This window comes from Erpetoichthys calabaricus, chromosome 8 (genome assembly GCF_900747795.2).
Source record: "Erpetoichthys calabaricus chromosome 8, fErpCal1.3, whole genome shotgun sequence".
NCBI lineage: Eukaryota > Metazoa > Chordata > Cladistia > Polypteriformes > Polypteridae > Erpetoichthys > Erpetoichthys calabaricus.
The window spans coordinates 189,357,083-189,369,912 of record NC_041401.2 but is presented as its reverse complement, the minus strand read 5'-3'; the positions used below and the strand labels follow the sequence as shown (position 1 = coordinate 189,369,912).

Sequence of the window (12,830 nt, the reverse complement as noted above, 5' to 3'; positions counted from 1 at the left end):
AATAAATAGCTCAAAGTGCGACTCCACTGTCTGATTTCTAAAAGCTGCACATCAAGGCTGACTAATGACAATAATTAAAGGTTTGCTTATTACCTTCAATAAATCTAATTAATTTGCCATTGACAACTGCCTAGGAATTAACAGATAAACGACTACTGTTGAGGCAACGTTCTCATTTCTAATTTCCGTCAATATTCATTGGCACATGGAATGCCCCGGTAAAACTGTGACAATATATAATAAGTCTTCTAGAATTTCCCATGAAGCCCATCTGTTTCTGAGAGACGGCTGCACTCCCAGAAGGGTCGACGCATCGTATTCACAAACTGTGACACGAAGAGGCTCATCCGTACCAGGACTCCCTTTCATGAGACTACTTGGAGTCCAGAGCAGCAAAAAAAGACAGCAAAACCACACCATTTACACTTTAACCACGTGGCATCAATCTCATTATATCCACATTGTTATTTGGATCCATCCATTCTGCAAAATGGGCGCCTCAGACCACTAGAATAAAAGAGCAAGCAACCCACCTGGCATTTTATTGAGAGTGGCGCCTGACTAAAACAGGCTTGTGGGCAGTAACATTTGGGCATGGCAAATCATACTCCACATCGGGCACTATAATGACCCCCTGAAACCTCTTGTGTAAATACAGGATACCCCAAAAAAACTCCCTTAAACTTTGGAGAATCCTACAAAATCCTGCTGACTATGCCAAATGTTTTATCATGAAGATAGATAGATAGATAGATAGATAGATAGATAGATAGATAGATAGATAGATAGATAGATAGATAGATAGATAGATAGATAGATAGATAGATAGATAGATAGATAGATAGAACTAGAAGGCACTATATAATAGATAGATAGAACTGGAAGGCACTATATAATAGATTGATAGATAGATAGATAGATAGAACTGGAAGGCACTCTATAATAGATAGATAGATAGATAGATAGATAGATAGATAGATAGATAGATAGATAGATAGATAGATAGATAGATTGAACTGGAAGGCACTATATAATAGATAGATAGATAGATAGATAGATAGATAGATAGATAGATAGATAGATAGATAGATAGATAGATAGATAGATAGAACTGGAAGGCACTATATAGATAGATAGATAGATAGATAGATAGATAGATAGATAGATAGATAGATAGATAGATAGATAGATAGATAGATAGATAGATAGATAGATAGATAGATAGATAGATAGATAGATAGAACTGGAAGGCACTATATAATAGATAGATAGATAGATAGATAGATAGATAGATAGATAGATAGATAGATAGATAGATAGATAGATAGATAGATAGATAGATAGATAGATAGAACTGGAAGGCACTATATAGATAGATAGATAGATAGATAGATAGATAGATAGATAGATAGATAGATAGATAGATAGATAGATAGATAGATAGATAGATAGATAGATAGATAGATAGATAGATAGATAGATAGATAGATAGATAGATAGATAGATAGATAGAACTGGAAGGCACTTACTCCAGCAGCAGCATACTGATAAATATAATATTAATTAAAGAGTGATAAAAACGCAGAGCAGGTCAAAAAGTGCAAGGTGGAGAGTGCATGGCAGGTATACAGACAGACAATAACTTTATATAATGTTAACATTTACCCCCCCGGGTGGAATTGAAGAGTCACATAGTGTGATGGAGGAATGATCTCCTCAGTCTGTCAGTGGAGCAGGACGGTGACAGCAGTCTGTCGCTGAAGCTGCTCCTCTGTCTGGAGATGATCCTGTTTAGTGGATGCCTTGGATTCTCCATGATTGACAGGAGTCTGCTCAGCGCCCGTCGCTCTGCCACGGATGTCAAACTGTCCAGCTCCGTGCCTACAATAGAGCCTGCCTTCCTCACCAGCTTGTCCAGGCGTGAGGCGTCCCTCCTCTTTATGCTGCCTCCTCAGCACACCACCATAAAAGGCACTTTTTCCTCTTAAGATTCACTTATTTTTTAATTTCTGGTGGACATATTACTCCAGGGAGTACCTAAATAATGTTCCTGAGCTTGTCAGCACTGTTTCACATCATACAGTACACCCCACAATACTTGCCCCTTAAAATCTTTAGAATCTTTAGAATCTTCTTCCCAGTTTCCTCCACTACAAGTGTTCTGAACTTGAGAGTTCCCAAGCAGGACAGGCCTTCTGGAACAGGAGTCGCCAAGTCCGGTCCTGGAGGACCACCGTGGCTGCAGGTTTTCATTCTAACAAGTGCCCGGTTTATGCTGCTAATTAACCCTTAAATCCTATAGTTGGTTCCCAATGCAATTTGCCTGCACGCCGGAGCCGAGTATATTTGGCAAAGTACATACGTTGATGGTGCAGTGGGTGGCACTCCTGCCTCGCAGTATGGAGACCTGGGTTCACTTCCCGGGTCCTCCCTGCGTGTAGTTTGCATGTTCTCCCTGTGTCTGCGTGGGATTCCTCCTACAGTCCAAAGACATGCAGGTTAGGTGCATTGGCGCTCCTAAATTGTCCCTAGTGTGTGCTTCGTGTGTATGTGTGTGTGTTTGTGTGTGTGCGCACCCTGCGGTGGGCTGCTCGGGGTTTGTTTCCTGCCTTGCCCCCTGTGCTGGCTGGGATTGGCTCCAGCAGAACCCCCAGTGACCCCTGAAGTTAGGATATAGCGGGTTGGATAATGGATGGATGGACATTCGTTGAATGCCACAACCGGCTACAGTTGTGTCTCAGTGCAGTTTGCCAGCACGCCGGAGCCGAGTATATTCGGCGACATACATTCATTAAACGCCACAACTGGCTATAGTGGCTTCCAAGAGCAATATGCCAGTACGCTGGAGTTGATCAGTTCGTGCCGTATATTCGTTGAGCAGCCAGCTCGTGACCACAGCAGAACTACAGCATCACTGTCCCTGGGATTGAGCTGCTGCACTAGACTGCCTGCAAGTGTCAGCGCTGGCCTCTGTGTGCCTGCCTGCAGCCATTCAAGTGCAGTTGGCTCTGTGATTTACTGAATTTCATCAATGGCGTTACTTGCACCTTGTACATATTGTTGCAGCAGTTTTTTTTAATACTTTTTGCAGTTCATTGGCAGTGTGTAACATGATCAGTGTTGCAGTAATTGTGATGCTCTTTGCATGAAAATAAGAGGCGGCCTTAGGAGTACGCGGGGCCTTGGGCGAGTGTCATATGCGGGGCCGAGAGCCATAAGTGTAGGCTGTATACCGTACCGCCACGCACACGGGCTTGTCTGCCTCTAATGTGGTACGCCTTATTATTGTTAAAAAACATGGTGCCTTATGTGGTATCCTTCAATAAGGGCGTACACAAAAAGGCGAGCTTCAAAAGGGCTACCTCAATTGAGCGAATGTTTTAATATTCTTGCTTTCGGATTTTTATACGTTCAACCATTGCCTTTATCTAATAAATTTTCTGTAATAATTTTGTTGTGTTTGCCTTTATTCGCTGCGCCCAATTGAGGTCACCCTTTTGAAGCTCGCCTTTTTGTGCGCGCCCTTATTGAATAGAACCGCCTTATGTAGGTACCATTGGCCGTTTGATTACATTACGTATTGTAATTGTTCTTATATTGGTTTAGTGGCCTTTAACCAACTTAATTAATGATTCAGAAACATTTTGCACGCAAAATTAAATTAGATAACAGTCGTTTCTGCCAAACCCACTGGAGTCGGCAAATTTATTTAATTACGGAGAACCAGAACACTTGTAATAAAACGAACACTTACCAAACAGCTGCTTTGACAGGCACAGACGGAAGTCCACTTTTCTGGCTTTTCGCTGAGCAAAATCGTTGATAAGATCCTCGTAATCCAATGTTGAGGCAAGTTCCTTTTCAATTAACAAAATAGCTAAACTGCACAGTCTGTTTTGTGACATTGTTGATCGCAATCTCCTATCACGGGGCCCTCCTCAGGCGCTGGGGCCTGGGGCGATTGCCTTAGTTGCCACCCCTGCATTCAAATTTCAGTTTTTCTTTGTGAGTTGTGACGTTTACTTAAAAAGTGCAGCAAAAAAAAGTATTTGGCATCCAGGGGTGCATTAACCCCTCAAGTATGTGGCAGTTTAAGGGTTAACGTCTTGTGCATTCATCCATCCATTTTCCAACCTGCTGAATCCAAACACAGGGTCACGGGGGTCTGCTGGAGCCAATCCCAGCCAACACAGGGCACAAGGCAGGAACCAATCCCGGGCAGGGTGCCAACCCAGCGCAGGACACACACACACACCCCCAAAGCACACACTAGGGCCAATTTAGAATCGTCAATCCACCTAACCTGCATGTCTTTGGACTGTGGGAGGAAACCCACGCAGACACGGGGAGAACATGCAAACTCCACGCAAGAAGCACACCCAGCAGCGCTAACCACTGCGCCACCGTGCCGCTCCTTGTGCATTCATTTGAATTTAATTGCTTTTTTAAAATTTGCTCCTCTGACCTTCTTTATCATCCATCTGAATTGCTTCATTTCTTTCCTGAATTGGCACCCAAACAGAAATGAAATGTGAAGTGAGTGAGCCGACAGAAGACCAGCTAAGTCAGGGCCTTCAACTCCAACCAATTTCACTCCAACCAGTTGCTTAATGAGGTGCCGAATCTCATCGTTAATTAAACCCGTTCATTAATTCCATGGCTTATTGCTGCTCCCGTGCTGCATTAGCAGACATTTCTGAAATTGTCGATCTTCTCTTTTCTAAGAGCACTGGGGACCTGAGCAGATCAGCATTCCTGAGACCTTCACCTTTCTTTGTTTTTAGATATTGTATGATGGACACCAGTTGTATTTCATTATTGTTTGGTTGCTAATTAAGGAAAAAGAAACAATTAAGGGGTCGGAGTCTTCAAGAGTAAGTCAATTACAGTCCTATGAAAAAGTTTAGGAAACCCTGTCAGCCTGCCTAATAATTGACTCTCCTTTTTACAAAACAGATAACAGTCGTCTGTCTTTCATTTCCTAGGAACATCTGAGTACTGCAGTGTTTTATGAACAAAGATTTTTAGTGACGCAGTATTTAGTTGTATGAAATTAAATCAAATGTGAAAAACTGGCTGTGCACAAATGTGGGTCCCCTTGTCATTGTGCTGATTTGAATGGCTGTCACTGCTCAATGCTGATTACTTGGTGTGATGAGCTCGTTAAGCCTTCATAGACAGGTGTGTCCATCATGAGATATAAAGGTATTTAAGGTGGTCAATTACAAGTTGTGCTTCCTTCCCTTTGACTCTCCTCTGAAGAGTGACAGCATGGGATCCTCAAAGCAACTCTCCAAAGATCTGAAAACAAAGATTGTTGAGTCTCCTGGTTTAGGGGAAGGCTACAAAAAGCCATCTCAGAGGTTTAAACTGTCAGTTTCTGTAACTGTAAGGAATGGAATCAGGAAATGGAAGGCCACAGGCACAGTTGCTGTTAAACCCAGCAGGTCTGGCAGGCCAAGACAAATACAGGAGCGGCACATGAGCAGGATTGTGAGAATGGTGACAGACAACCCACAGATCACCTCCAAAGACCTGCAAGAACATCTCGCTGCAGATGGTGTATCTGTACATCGTCCTACAATTCAGAGCAATTTGCACAAAGAACATCTGTATGGCAGGGTGATGAGAAAGAAGCCCTTTCTGCACTCACGGCACAAACAGAGTCGCTTGTTGTATGCCAATGTTCATTTAGACAAGCCAGATTCATTTTGGAACAAAGTGCTTTGGACTGATGAGACAAAAATTGAGTTATTTGGTCAGAAGAAAAAGCGCTTTGCATGGCGGAAGAAGAACACCACATTCCAAGAAAAAACACCTGCTACCTACTGTCACATTTGGTGGAGGTCCCATCATGCTGTGGGGCTGTGTGGCTAGTTCAGGGACTGGGGTCCTTGTTAAAGTCGAGGGAAGGATGAATTCAACCCAAAATCAACAAATTCTTCAGGATAATGTTCAAGCATCAGTCACAAAGTTGAAGTTACGCAGGGGTTGGATATTCCAGCAAGACAACGACCCAAAACACAGTTCAAAATCTACAAAGGCATTCATGCAGAGGGAGAAGTACAATGTTCTGGAATGGCCGTCACAGTCCCCTGACTTGAATATCATCGAAAATCTATGGGATGATTTGAAGCAGGCTGTCCATCAAATTGAACTGAACTGGAGAGATTTTGTATGAAGAATGGTCAACAAGACCTCCATCCAGAATCAGACACACATCAGAGGCTATAGGAGGACAGCGTCTAGAGGCTGTTAGATTTGAAAAGGAGGCTCAGCTAAGTATTGATGTCATATCTCTGTTGGGGTGCCCACATTTATGCACCTGTCTAATGTTGTTATGGTGCATATTGCATATTTTCTGTTAATCCAATAAACTTAATGTCACTGCTGAAATACTACTGTGTCCATAAGGCATGTCAGATATTAAAAGGAAGTTGCTGCTTTGAAAGCTCAGCCAATGAGAAACAAAAATCCAAAGAATTAAGAGGGGTTCCCAGACATTTTCATATGACTGTAGTATAGACGCACTGATAAGCTGTGTTCTTATTATTAGTTTAATATAATTACGCTGCAAAAACAAAAACCAGTGTAGTGTACAAGTGATAGGTGGGGATGTTTTCTGTGCAGTGCAAGAATGCATTTGGATTGATAACAAAACAAAATTATAAATTGTAAATTAGTTGTTTATCTTTCTAGAAATTATTATTGGTGTAATGTTTATGTTTATTTTTGTTATTGTGTCATAAATTTCAACTGCCGCGTCTGATGCCATCACGGAAGGACAGTCTGAAAATGATTTTTGAAGCATTTGTGGGTAAAAATCAGAGAATTTGACTTCTTTCATTCATGAGTGATATGTTTTCTGAACCCTGCTGCTTACACATGAATTGTACTGAGCCTTTAGGCCAATAATGCCACCCACCCAAAAAAAATGTGCTGCCCGGGGCGAACCACCCCCTCCTACCACGTATGCCAGTGCAGAGGTTCAGTGTAGTGAGAACTCAAGCAAAATGGCACCTTTTATTGGCTAACTATAAAGATTACAGTATGCAAGCTTTCAAGGCAACTCAGGAACCGTCTTCAGGCAAGATGTAATCTATTAAATCAATTACAATCATTAGGAATCAATTACAAACAATTACAATTGCAAAGAATTACAATTACAAACAATTACAACTACAAAGCAATTACATAATTACATCTCGCCTGAAGATGGTCCCTGAGTTGCCTCGACAGCTTGCATACTGTAATCTTTTTAGTTAGCCAATCAAAGCTGTCATTGTGCTTGACTTCTCACTACAGTCATAATGGCTAACACGGTACAACACCCGCGTACTGCAGAAGTTCAGCGTGATATTCTTTCAGGGGTGGAAAACCGAGAATAACATTGGCCTCAGCAGAATGCAGCCTGCCCTTAGTAAGGATTCCAGTGGTAAACATTTTAGGGCGTACACGTAAAACCAAGTTAACAAATTCAGGAACATTATTTAGGAATTTCTATGTCCAACAATAAAAAGAGAACTCTAGAGGAGGTTACAGTGACTTTTGTGGACTCTTTTACAATAAAACATTTAGCGTAGTCAGCAGGATTTTGTGGGATTCTCCAAAATTGTAGTAATTTTTTTTTTTTTAATTGTTGGGTATTCAGTTGTCAGACAAGATGACCGCATTGTTTAGGATAACCGCTATGTATCAGACGGGTATTTTTTTCTTTTTTTCCAAGCAGAGAGAAGCCATCTCCTACCTTGCCCTTTTTGGCCACCGCATCCACCTCCACTTCCCTTGCTCCTTCAATAAATTTAGTAATCACTACTGGATGCTCCTGTTTGGAAAGAAAAAAAAGGAAAATGTTATGTACAAACATTTATCTATCCATCCATTATCCAACCCGCTATATCCTAACTACAGGGTCACGGGGGTCTGCTGGAGCTAATCCCAGCCAAAACAAGGGGCAAGGCAGGAAACAAACTCCGGGCAGGGTGCCAGCCCAATGCAGGACACACACACCAAGCACAATTTAGGATCGCCAATACACCTAACCTGCATGTCTTTGGACTGTGGGAGGAAACCCACGCAGACACGGGAAGAACATGCAAGGAGGACCCGGGAAGTGAACCCTGGTCTCCTAACTGCGAGGCAGCTGCGCTACCCACTACGCCACCGTGCCGCCCAGAAGCAATTATTTGAATTTATATTATTTCAATCCTTATACTCTATTATCGTTCTTGACTTCTTTTTGGTATAACTCTCAGCCAGATGGCACAGAGGCTCACGCAGTGGTCTGGAAACCCAAAAGCTGAACACTTCAGTCCTCCACTTTGACTTCCTGTGTGACTCGGGGCAAGTCACTTATTCTCTCTGGCCTCTGATTTAAAATAAAAATTATAAAGCAAGCTAATAATAATAATAATCATACAGTGCATCCGGAAAGTATTCCCAGCACATCACTTTCTCCACATTTTGTTATCTTACAGCCTTATTCCAAAATGGATTAAATTCATTTCTTTCCTCAGAATTCTACACACAACACCCATAATGACAACATGAAAAAAGTTTACTTGAGGTTTTTGCAAATTTATTAAAAATTAAAACATTGAGAAATCCCATGTACATAAGTATTCACAGCCTTTGCCATGAAGCTCCAAATTGAGCTCAGGTGCATCCTGTTTCCCCTGATCATCCTTGAGATGTTTCTGCAGCTTCATTGGAGTCCACCTGTGGTAAATTCAGTTGACTGGACATGATTTGGAAAGGCACACACCTGTCTATATAAGGTCCCACAGTTGACAGTTCATGTCAGAGCACAAACCAAGCATGAAGTCAAAGGAATTGTCTGTAGACCTCCGAGACAGGATTGTCTCGAGGCACAAATCTGGGGAAGGTTACAGAACAATTTCTGCTGCTTTGAAGGTCCAAATGAGCACAGTGGTCTCCATCATCCGTAAGTGGAAGAAGTTCGAAACCACCAGGACTCTTCCTAGAGCTGGCCGGCCATCTAAACTGAGCGATTGGGGGAGAAGGGCCTTAGTCAGGGAGGTGACCAAGAACCCGATGGGTCACTCTGTCAGAGCTCCAGAGGTCCTCTGTGGAGAGAGGAGAACCTTCCAGAAGGACAACCATCTCTGCAGCAATCCACCAATCAGGCCTGTATGGTAGAGTGGCCAGACGGAAGCAACTACTTAGTAAAAGGCACATGGCAGCCCGCCTGGAGTTTGCCAAAAGGCACCTGAAGGACTCTCAGACCATGAGAAAGAAAATTCTCTGGTCTGATGAGACAAAGATTGAACTCTTTGGTGTGAATGCCAGGCGTCATGTTTGGAGGAAAGCAGGCACCACTCATCACCAGGCCAATACCATCCCTACAGTGAAGCATGGTGGTGGCAGCATCATGCTGTGGGGAACTGGGAGACTAGTCAGGATAAAGGGAAAGATGACTGCAGCAATGTACAGAGACATCATGGATGAAAACCTTCTCCAGAGCGCTCTTGACCTCAGACTGGGGTGACGGTTCATCTTCAGCAGGACAACAACCCTAAGCACACAGCCAAGATATCAAAGGAGTGGCTTCAGGACAACTCTGTGAATGTCCTTGAGTGGCCCAGCCAGAGCCCAGACTTGAATCTGATTGAACATCTCTGGAGAGATCTTAAAATGGCTGTGCACCGACGCTTCCCATCCAACCTGATGGAGCTTGAGAGGTGCTGCAAAGAGGAATGGGCCAAACTGGCCAAGAATAGGTGTGCCAAGCTTGTGGCATCATATTCAACAAGACTTGAGGCTGTAATTGCTGCCAAAGGTGCATCGACAAAGTATTGAGTAAAGGCTGTGAATACTTATGGACATGGGATTTCTCAGCTTTTCTATTTTTCATAAATTTGCAAAAACCTCAAGTAAACTTTTTTCACGTTGTCATTATGGGGTGTTGTGTGTAGAATTCTGAGGAAAAAAATTAATTTAATCCATTTTGGAATAAGGCTGTAACATAACAAAATGTGGAGAAAGTGATGCGCTGTGAATACTTTCTGGATGCACTGTAATTCTTTACATTTATATAGCACTTTTCTCACTACTAGCAATTAGAATTTAAACAATGTCACACACGTGCTCTTGGGAAGCAGTCAGTGGGCTCGACTAAGTGTGTGGTTACATCGGAACAAGGGTTGACAGTGTGTACCTCTTTTCCTTCCTCTACACTTCACACCCCTTCTGATCCCCCCCCCTTAGAATGCACTTCTGGTTCCGCCTCCAGAGACCACCCATCCACTCCCTAACCTAACCTCACTTCCGGTTGCGGCTCCAGAGACCCGCCTCTGCCTCACTGCCATCATTTCAGTCGCCATCTCCTCGTGTTTAGTCAGTCGTTGTTTTGACTCGGTCCTCACGGTTTACTCCTTTATTTCAAGTATACGGGGAGGATCCCCAAATCTTTTATTTGTCACTCGGTGTCTTCTCTTACAAGAACATTTCCTTCATTTAAGACGCCTGCTGCTCATATGGCACTAATAAAGACCTAAGAAGCGAGCAGAATTCCAAACAGCTTGCTTTTGTATAGCGCTCTTCACCGAGTACAGGCTCATAGCACTTGTACAAGTTTACAGCTACAAGGCCATGAAAGATATAATTAAACCACACATCATTTACATACATGAATACACAAATTAGGTTAAACACTCAAAGAAAAAATCTGATTTACATATGCAGAGAAAAGCATTATAAGTTTAGTAACAACAGAATAGAAATATAGCCAACTAACAATGCAGGAGAGGAAAAGAAAAACAAAATCTGTATTATGATTCTGTCAATAAATCTCTTGGTAAAGTTAAGCGTTTTCTAAAAATCTCAGAAAACAACTTCAGCAGTTTGAATAAACAAAGATTTTTAATTTCTTGAGAAATGCAATTTTTTCTTCATGTTATCCATCCATCCATCCATTTTCCAACCCGCTGAATCCAAACACAGGGTCACGGGGGTCTGCTGGAGCCAATCCCAGCCAACACAGGGCACAAGGCAGGGAACCAATCCCGGGCAGGGTGCCAACCCACCACAGGACACACACAAACACACCCACACACACTAGGGCCAATTTAGAATCACCAATCCACCTAACCGGCATGTCTTCGGACTGTGGGAGGAAACCGGAGCGCCCGGAGGAAACCCACGCAGACACGGGGAGAACATACAAACTCCACGCAGGGAGGACCTGGGAAGCGAACCCAGGTCCCCAGATCACCCAACTGCGAGGCAGCAGCGCTACCCACTGCGCCACCGTGCCGCCCTCTTCATGTTATTAATATTATTATTATCACAAGCGGAAACAAAGTGTTTTTTTGTTTTAATTGTTTGAGAAAAATATAATAAAAAACACAACTTTAAAAATAAAAATAAATTAACAAACAATGAAGACTCACTAATGTGCTTGTCTTGCAGTCTTGTATGTATGTTATCATCCAGTTGACGCTTGGAACCAGCCAACTCGGTTTAATTTCAAAAGCAACAGGCGGGCGCGGTGGGGCTTAAAGATAAAGAGTGCCACCAGTCACCTCCAGTTCGCCCTCTGGTGGTCGTTCTGAGTGTCAACTGGATGATAACATGCGTACAAAACCGTACGATCAGCCCCCACCCTACCCACAAGGTTTTAGTCGATCATTGAGAAACATGTGTACCAAGTTTCATGAAAATCGCTCCAGCCGTTTGGACGTGATGCTGGACCATACACAGACACACACACACACACATACATTGACTTCTATATATCCATCCATCCATCCATCCTCTTCCACTTATCCGAGGTCGGGTCGCGGGGGTAGCAGCTTGAGCAGAGATGCCCAGACTTCCCTCTCCCCGGCCACTTCTTCTAGCTCTTCTGGAAAAAATCCCAAGGCGTTCCCAGGGCCAGCCGGGAGACATAGTCCCTCCAGTGTGTCCTGGGTCTTCCCCGGGGCCTCCTCCCGGTTGGACGTGCCCGGAACACCTCACCAGGGAGGCGTCCAGGAGGCATCCTGATCAGATGCCCAAGCCACCTCATCTGACTCCTCTCAATGCGGAGGAGCAGCGGCTCTACTCGGAGCCCCTCCCGGATGACTGAGCTCCTTACCCTATCTTCTTTCGGTCACTACCCATAGCTCATGACCATAGGTGAGGGTAGGAACATAGATCGACTGGTAAATTGAGAGCTTTGCCTTACGGCTCAGCTCCTTTTTCACCACGACAGACCGATGCAGAGCCCGCATCACTGTGGACGCCGCACCGATCCGCCTGTCGATCTCACGCTCCATTCTTCCCTCATTCGTGAACAAGACCCCGAGATACTTGAACTCCTTCACTTGGGGCAGGATTTCGTTCCTAACCCTGAGAGGTCACTCCATCCCTTTTCCAGCCGAGGACCATGGTCTCGGATTTGGAGGTGCTGATTCCCATCCCAGCTGCTTCACACTCAGCTGTGAACCGATCCAGAGAGAGCTGAAGATCACGGCCTGAGGAAGCAAACAGGACAACATCATCTGCAAAAAGCAGTGACCTAATCCTGAGTCCACCAAACCGGACCCCCTCAACACCCTGGATGCGCCTAGAAATTCTGTCCATAAAAGTTATGAACAGAATTGGTGACAAAGGGCAGCCCTGGCGGAGTCCAACTCTCACTGGAAACGGGTTCGACTTACTGCCGGCAATGCAGACCAAGCTCTGACACTGGTTGTACAGGGACCGAACAGCCCTTATCAGGGGGTCTGGTACCGCATACTCCTGGAGCACCCCCCACAGGATTCCCCAAGGGACACGGTCGAACGCCTTTTCCAAGTCCACAAAACACATGTAAACTGGTTTGGCAA

The 12,830-nt window shown here is 43.9% G+C and overlaps 1 protein-coding gene across 1 annotated transcript in view; it reads right to left on the bottom strand.

The window, feature by feature from the left end:
- cps1 (carbamoyl-phosphate synthase 1, mitochondrial) overlaps positions 1-12,830 on the bottom strand; it is a 289,732-nt gene that overhangs the window by 126,114 nt on the left and 150,788 nt on the right. The window contains exon 29 of the mRNA XM_051930296.1: positions 7,748-7,825. Within this exon, the coding sequence (XP_051786256.1) occupies positions 7,748-7,825 (78 nt within the window). The remainder of the gene's footprint in view (positions 1-7,747; positions 7,826-12,830) is intronic.